The sequence below is a fragment of the Neophocaena asiaeorientalis genome, unplaced genomic scaffold (assembly GCF_003031525.2).
Source record: "Neophocaena asiaeorientalis asiaeorientalis breed wild unplaced genomic scaffold, Neophocaena_asiaeorientalis_V1.1 scaffold176, whole genome shotgun sequence".
Classification (NCBI taxonomy): Eukaryota; Metazoa; Chordata; class Mammalia; order Artiodactyla; family Phocoenidae; genus Neophocaena; species Neophocaena asiaeorientalis.
In genome coordinates, this window is record NW_020175788.1 from 1180043 (window position 1) to 1188632 (window position 8590).

Genomic DNA, 8590 nt, shown 5'->3' on the forward strand with positions numbered 1-8590 from the left:
GCCACTGATTTTCTTGTTACAGAATCCTACCCTACAGTACAATAAGGAATTTCAGCAAAAGTGTCTTATCATCTTTACAGGCAAATCATAAAACCTTCACAGCAAAAACAAACTTTGTGCTTTTTTTTGCCAACCTTCCTGGACACCGTCTAGCTAATTCCTGAATCACACATTACGTATGTGCTATAGTTTATACCACCCACAGGCTTGGTACATTGTTCTTAATGGGTTCATGTTCAGCATAAGCTTAAAACAACAGCAACAAGAACACCGGAGAATACTGTCCAGAGGCACGTCTGCATCTCTGATTTTGTTGACTGACTTAACTGGATGTCACTCAGGCAAGACTCTTCCTCTTTCCAGTATAACCTGAAATGCCTAAGTCCTCCCCCCTGAGGCTCTGCAGCGGGGACTGTCAGCTCACCTGGGGGGCACATCTCCTGCTCACCTTGACTCCCCAGCTTCCAGCACAGTGCCCACCAGCACATGCTGATGACTCAGGAATTGCTTAGGAACCGACGAAATGGATGAATGGGATGGATGGATGGATGATGTTTCATTCCCTGCTGGCTTCCCAGAGCTGGAGTGTATCTGATGTGACCATGCATCAGATACACTCTGATGTGTATAATAGCTGCTGAGTGTCAGATAACTGAATGGAAGACCCTGGGAAGGTGCGGATGGACAAAAAACAATACGCATACACCCAGCAGTCCCCACACCACTGACCTCTGCACTTTCTGAGGCTAAAGAGCTATTAAGACCACAGAAGCAGACTGAGGGAGAGAAAAATCTTACTCAATAAAGGTGAACGCGCCTGGGCTCCTTTGTGCCCTGGTGGCAACCCAATTAGTTACCCCAAACTCTGGCATCATCACACCAGTACTCAGGGCTCTTAGTCATTTCTGCAGTCACTGTTGGCAAAGTTAAACTAATCACAACCCACTCTCTTAAAAACCCAGGAAGGCTCAATGGGTCATGTCTAAGCCTTTGCATCCCTGGACCAGATTGTGATGAAGAGTACCAAAGTGACTCTTTTAGGTACACTAGATATAGATAGATAGATAACGATTAATAGATAGAAAGATGAAAGATGATGGAGAGATGAATGGATGAATATGATATACAGGGATAAATGATAGAAAGATAGATATAGACAGATGGTGGATGGATGGGTAGGTGGGTAGGTGGGTGGAGTGAGGGGAGGATAGTGTAGGGTGGATGCGCGCATATGTGTGTGTCTGTATTTTACGAATCAGGAACAACTTTCCCCCTTTGGTGGAGCAGAAGCTGTGTCTAGCCTCACTTATTTTATCTTATCCATCTAGCCCATCGTATTCAGACTGGTCCCTCAGTGTCGGGGTGAGTCAGAGGTCCCAAGCCTGGCGATCTCCACTAAGTGGGGCAGACAGTTGTGCTAGAGGGAAAGAAGCAACCAGGGAGGCTCATGGATCCAGAAAGTTTCCTGAGTGTCCAGGACTCATGTTGCTTTCTCCTAAGTTCCACATCAGAAAGAAAAGGCAATAAAAATCCAGTGCCATATTTTTGATTTTCCACAGAGAAGGCACAACCTGTCGATTTTCCCTCTATAAATGTTCATTTCTTAAACGGCTGAAACCCTGCTGCCCAAAGGCAGCAAGTGAAACACAGGTCACCCCTGCTGCTGAGGAGCAATTCCGTTAACACCTGTAGCTTCACGCATCGGAAGGTGATGTGGAAAATGGGAAAAAGGACTCCTATCGACTCCCCACCGAAAATGATACGTTTCTCTTTTTTTGCTAAAAACAGAGGTTACACACCGCAAATAATTTAAACCAAATAATGTTTAAGAAAAACCCTGGGCTCCCCCCAAATCTCTGTAAGGCACGTGGGATTTTATCCTGGCAGGCTGCCTTCAAACCCATGGCCTTCAGAGTTGCTATGAAAACACAGACTCCCATTCTTCCTGAGTGGGTGTTTTCAGAGCCATTTCTGCCAGTAGGACCCGGTCGGTGTTCTCCCATTGTGTGTCTGCATTAGAAGCTGAACTTTCCATCGCAGTACACATGGACAGGAGTGAATACATCAGATGCCCCCCACCACCTTTTCCTCCTGTGCTCACCAGCTCTCTCTCTCTCTCACACCGACACAGGCACACAACGCCTGCCTTACTGCACTGTAGACAAAGTCAATACCGCAGACCTGGCCACTCACGAGCTTGCATAGAAAGCATGAAGCAGAAGTTCTTTGAATGCCTCTGCGAATGGACGACAAGACTCCATCCCACGATGCTGATGGTCTCAGAGGTGTGGGACGCTTGGGATGCAAAACCTCCGAAGTTCACCGAGGGCCCCCAAGGACCTGCAGTTTATTTGACTTGGGGAGACCCTGGCGTTACTGGGGCAGGTGTGCATGGGAAAGTACTGGGGATAGAAAAGGACAGTCCTGGCTGGTGACGACCATCCTGATCTTGCGAGTTTCATTTATGACAAACACCATCACTTCCTGTCTGTCGTCACAGGGCCCACTCTCCCTGCGACTGCACCCGGGGGTCCCACAAAACGCCCCGGGGACCTGAGGGGCTGTGGATGGGCTCGACCCGTCCCCTCCCCTCCAGGCTACTCGCTGGGAGCCCCTTGTTCGAGGTGACTGGACCTGACTGGGCTCCTGATCTTAGAGGTTGCCTGCCCCCCCCCCACCGCCCTCCTTCTGGAATCGAGGTCCCTACGCCCTCAACCCTACTCAAGCTCAGGACGCTCACTGCCCAGAAAGTGAACAGGCGTTCATCCTCCCGTTTGCCAGAAACTTCCTCCCCTCTGGTCCACCACCCTCTCAGCACTCAGGACCCCTCAGGACCCCTCTCCAAAGGCCGGCTCCACATCCATGCCCACAGACCTTATGTATTTCTCCAAGAACCAGACAGAGGGAAAACAGCCATCACTCTACATCTTCCAAAGACAGAAAAACGTTTAACTACTAACACCCCTGATGGCCTGAAGAAGCGAACGTGCTGTGTCTTTGCTCTAATGCCCTCATTCTCTGTAAGTGAAATGCAATTGGAAACCATGCCCAGGTCCTGGGCTGAAGCAGGAGTATTAGCATCAACACTGGCTTGGTGGGACTTACATTTTTCTTGCACTCACAGAACTGAAGTGCTTTCTTTCTTTTTCTTTCTTTCCTGCCTCATGCATTTTCTGAACATCAGCAAAAAACTAGTTCCTGTCATCAGAACACTGCTCTGGCCTAGCTTTTTTTTTTTTTTTTGGGTTGCAGAGCACAGATTCCGGACGCGCAGGCTCAGCGGCCATGGCTCACGGGCCCAGCCGCTCGCGCATGTGGGATCCTCCCGGACCGGGACATGAACCCGTGTCCCCTGCATCGTCAGGCGGACTCTCAACCACTGCGCCACCAGGGAAGTCCCTCTGGCCTAGCTTTTAAACTTGATTGCTGGCACCTATCAGAGAATTGATCAGGGCTAACTACTGCTGAATTCTAAAAAAATTATGTAGTAAACTAGCCAAGCCCCAAAGAGAGACTGACCCTAAGGCCACCGTGTCTGTTAACAGGGTCCGCAGGTGGCCAAGGACCTCACTGGAACCACTGGGACGTGGGTGTGAAACGGTCTTGTGGGGACTTTACACGAGCGCATCCATTCGCCAGGTTTTTGTGAGCTTCCCTGTCCCATTCTGATCACTGGCAACACAACCAGGCACAAATTCAGGCGGGTGACGTGGCCATGGCAAGGGTGCCCTCAAGGGCTGAAAGCACTGGGGGAACTCAAGAGAGTCCACTAGGTCTAGGGGCTATATTTTATACAGTGACAGAGATCCCTACATGTAACCTGGGCTTGGTTTCTTCTTAGACCAAATCTACCACCTGCGGGATCTGTGGTCTGTGCCAACTTAAATGCACAGTAAGTGCTCACTTGTCCAGGGGCAGTGTTCCAGCAGCCTCCACGCTCCGAGGCATCGGCCCTGGCAGTAAGAAGGGCCTCTGGGCATCGAGCTTGCTGAGCTGACTCCTGGGAAGATCTCACTGGGCCCTCCTTAACCTTCCCTACCTGGAAGTAACCTCTGCTGCAGCTGAACCCCCTCGACGGTTCTATTCAAGGGCTCTACGGCGAGTAGGAGCTCAATAAATAAAGTTCAGTCGATGGATAGAAGTTGACTTAAATTTGTTAGCTGATTTCCCAGCCCGAGGGAGTAAAGGCAGAAAACCTAAAAGGAACTGGGAACATCAGAGGCTGACCCAGTGAGTAACATGGTGAGAAATGGCACCAAGAAGAGAGAATGGTCAGGCAGATGCAGAACTCAGTGTGCGTTCACTGGGTATCTGCGACGTGCAAGGCGCTGTACTATAACAGCATGATACAAAGGACAGATGTTAATAATGGGGGGGTCCTGAGTCATTGAGAAATTAATTATATTTGCCATCCTTGAAGCAAACTTCGGATTAACCGTTAATAATTTTGGATTGTTGGACATTTTGATTTCTGTACTTATCGGTTCCCAGAAAGAATACGAGTGATCCAGAGTTCACTGCACTAAGTGAGCAAATTCTCTTTCTCGGTGTGCGTGTTAGGGATATGTAAATAGAATTGCTGATACCTTCCCCTTTCATCCTACAGCAACAAAAGAGGTGTCAACAGATAAAGAGTTCTACCTTGGTAATTCAGTCTTATATCTGGGGCTGGAAGGTGAGTTTAAAAGAAGTGACTCGGGCTTCCCTGGTGGAGCAGTGGTTGAGAGTCCGCCTGCTGATGCAGGGGATGCAGGTTCGTGCCCCGGTACAGGAGGATCCCACATGCCGCGGAGCAGCTGGGCCCGTGAGCCAAGTGACCCTTATTTATGTGGGGTTTTCGTGTTCTTTACAAAGCACGACGTCTCTGGGCTCACCCTGCAGGGGAGGGTTCCTCGTCGCCTGCCTACCCTGTAAACAGTCAGATGGAAAGAATAAATATTATGGGCCAAGCTGGGGCCGTACACCATGTCTTGGCTGCTGGCTGGAGCTCACTCCCCAGCATCCCCGATGGCCTTTGAGAGGGGCTGCCCCACCCCCTCCTCGGCCACCATCTCCCTTTAACTTCTCATCAATGGGATCCATTCGCCACTCAGGTTGGGCGCCAGCCTTGCACTGTTTGATTTCAGAACGTAAAGCATGAAGGTGACAGATCTCAAGAAAAGCAAGTCTAAATAAGGACACAGGCAAAGCGCCCAGGACGGGGTCCTGGCCCGCAGGAGACTCTGGATTCAAATTTCTGCATTTTCCACGCCAGTCCCTATGGTCCTCATATTTAAGGCGCTGCAAGCATTCCTTCCTGTTTTCCTTCCCGTGATCCCACCAATGCTCCAGGCTTCCCAGATGCTTTTCCATCCCCTGGGGCAGGCTGCCCCCTTCTCCCACCCCACAGACCGTGCAGGAAGTCCCCGAGATCTCCAAGGCCCTGAGCCCACTCTGAGATACTGACTACCCTGAAGATGCTACTGGCTTGTCCGTCCCTCCCATGACTGAAAGCTCAGGACGGGCAGGAAGCACCTGCTATGCATCTTCTACGTCAAATTCGCCTGAGCAAATAACAACAGCAGTAGCCTGGTCCCTTTCTTACAGGGTTGCTTCTCAACTGTAACCCCAATATTTTCTCTAAAACAGATTTTTTCCGAAATATGAGAAAGTCTTTAACTGCGAATACTGTTGATAGCCTGAAAAGTAAACGCATTCTGGCTTTGCTGCAATGATCTCTTCCTCTTTGGGCGAAGTGAAATGTGAAATCTCACAGGGGCTCTCGCAAGGCGGGAACTGCACGGGCGCGGTGTCACCTGGAGGCTCCAGTCACCCACAGCTTCAGCCCCATATCCCTCAGGATGCCAGGGAAGCCGTTCCCAGGCAGACCCTCTCCTCCATCCTGCCTCCTGCTGAGGCCGAAGGCCAGCCAGATTTCTCATTTTCTCTTTTCAAAACATAACATACTCTTTTATACCAGTGAATCTTACACCTATACGTAAGGACCAATGCTATCCTCCAGCCACACGTGACCACCCTGAACTCCACCGGTGCAGCCTTATCTGTGTTGTGCACTCAAGGCGCCATCACTTTGCCTACTTCAGGTCAAGTGTCACATCCAGAGATCCGTCACATCCCACCCTGCGCCCAGACCACACGCTCTGATCTCCACCGAGCCTTCACCCGACTGTACGTCTCACTTAGAATTATGTCATCTCCCCAAGAGGACCGTGAAACCCAAATGGGCAGAGGGCAGGGGGTGTTTATTTCTTGACCTGGTACTTGATGCCGTGCCTGGCTCCCAGAAGTTGCCGAACACACATTTGTTCAATGGATAAATGGACGGATAAATGGATAACTGGATCCTTGTGCCCAAGGAACTAAAACACGCTCATCATGGTATAGTTTGATGTTTCGGGGGTGCTTTTTTGTCACAGAAAACAGGAATGTACCTACACAAAGGCTCAAAATAGGCCATCTTTTTAAACAAAAAAGCGATGATTCACAAAAGACTTTACTCAAATGTAGAGCAGGGAAGGCACATCCCTCCCACTAGACAGGGAGTGTTTCCGGGGCAGGAACGCCATTTCTATCTTCGTACCACCAGCCTCCAGCTCGCAGGATTGGGAGGAAAGAGGTGCATGTCATGGTACATGTTGCCTGAATGGACTCAAATTCCTATGACCCCCTTCTTCAGGGATTGTGCCCACGTGGCCACCACCCCGTGAAAACCAGTCCCCTGTGGCTGTGGATGTGCTTTACCTCTTTAAGGACCAGCACACATTTGCCTGGTCCCACCGACTGAGGCAGCTCCGCAATCCTCCCCTTGTTGAGGTAGGGGCCCGAGAAACACCTGTGGTTGATGAAAAGCTGAGGACAGCAGTACTTCCCGTTGACGGTACCTGCAGGGAAGAGAAACACAGCTGATGCTTTTGGACCGGAGAAACCTGCTTAACCTACTGCGCTGGCAAAACTACCCAGAGGTGCACTGTGTCTTCATATCAGAACGTTTTACATCCACAGTAATATCTTAGGAATCCTGATTATTTTTTCTACCATATAAATGAATCTTCTGTTTATTATGCAGGATTCAAAACACACACACACAAAACACAGAAAATAAGACAGTGACAACTAAGGTATCCTCCAACGTAGCTTAAAGAGAAAAACACCAGTTACACAGCTAAGTTCCCCTAACCTACCTCAGGAAATCCCTCACCCAACCCCCCAGAAAGAACCCACTACCCTGAAGCTGGCATTTACCATTCCCACGAGAGTCTAGAAACTTTACCACACAACATATATGTGTATCCGCAAGCAATTCAGGATACTTAGGTTATTTTTAAAATATTCCATACAGGTTTTCTGCAACATTTTGTCAGTTCAACATGAGGTTTCTGAGATCCACCCAAACGGGTAAATGCATATCCAGAAAATTCATTCACTTTTCTCTTTGTGTATTCCACTGGGTGAATATAACACAATTGAATTTTCTGTTCTCTTACTGATGGACATTTAGTTGTTTCTACTTTTTAAATATTACCCATGGTGCCTTCATGAACACAACTGTGAAAATCCACTCCTGCTTATGGACAAGAGATTCTTCCAGGTCTACAACAAGGGGTGGAGTCGCTCAGCCACTGGGTCTGTGTACCCTCTTTTACTAGAAGCGGCCAAGCTATTCACCACAGGGACCCAAATTACACTCGAATAAGCACTGCCCAGTTCCTGTTTGTTTTTTCAACTGAAGTATAGTTGATTTACAATGTTGTGTTAGTTTCGGGTATACAACACAGTGATTCAGTCATACATATACATGTATATATCTATATTCTTTCTCAGATTCTTTTCCCTTATATGTTATTACCGAGTACTGAGTAGAGTTCCCTGTGCTATACAGTAGGTGCTTGTTGGTTATCTATTTGTATATAACAGTATGTATCTGTTAATCTTTGCCCCACACCCAGGCCAACCCTAGGTATGGTCAAGCTTCCTCATTTTGCCAGTCCATGGATGTGAAATGCGCCTCCCAGGGGCTTACCTCTGCATCTTCCTCATTAGCCTTCCTACTTATAAAGCAAAAGGGCAAGGTGCTGATCTAATTGTGTCTCAAGCTGCCATGGGGAAAAAGCAGAACAACTAAATGGTGAGGTATCCCTGTCATCACTGGGATGCGTCCTGATGTCTACGGTGTGTGACTGCGGTCACACAGCCAGCTGAGACTCATCTTCTCCTGCCACTGTTCCAAGTCAAGCTGCACTAACAGTATGAAAACTTCCTTTCTGTATAAAAACTTGTTATTCATTTGGGATGGTGATTTGACAGTCTGGGAAGCTTTGTTTTCACAGGACTTCAACTGAGAACCAACGGGTAAGGAGGGAGACATGTTACTTTTCTGGGTATAAAACAGAAGGAGTAGGGGCTTCCCTGGTGGCGCAGTGGTTGAAAGTCCGCCTGCCGATGCAGGGGACACGGGTTCGTGCCCCGCTCCGGGAAGATCCCACATGTCGCGGAGCGGCTGGGCCGCTGAGCCTGTGCGTCTGGAGCCTGTGCTCCGCAACGGGAGAGGCCACAACAGTGAGAGGCCCGCGTACCGCAAAAAAAAAAAAAA

At 49.0% G+C, this 8590-nt stretch overlaps 1 protein-coding gene across 1 annotated transcript in view; it reads right to left on the reverse strand.

Annotated features, from left to right (window-relative positions):
* Window positions 1-8590, reverse strand: part of SFMBT2 (Scm like with four mbt domains 2) — a 205718-nt gene that overhangs the window by 26846 nt on the left and 170282 nt on the right. Inside the window, exon 15 of the mRNA XM_024732290.1 lies at window positions 6742-6881. Within this exon, the coding sequence (XP_024588058.1) occupies window positions 6742-6881 (140 nt within the window). The remainder of the gene's footprint in view (window positions 1-6741; window positions 6882-8590) is intronic.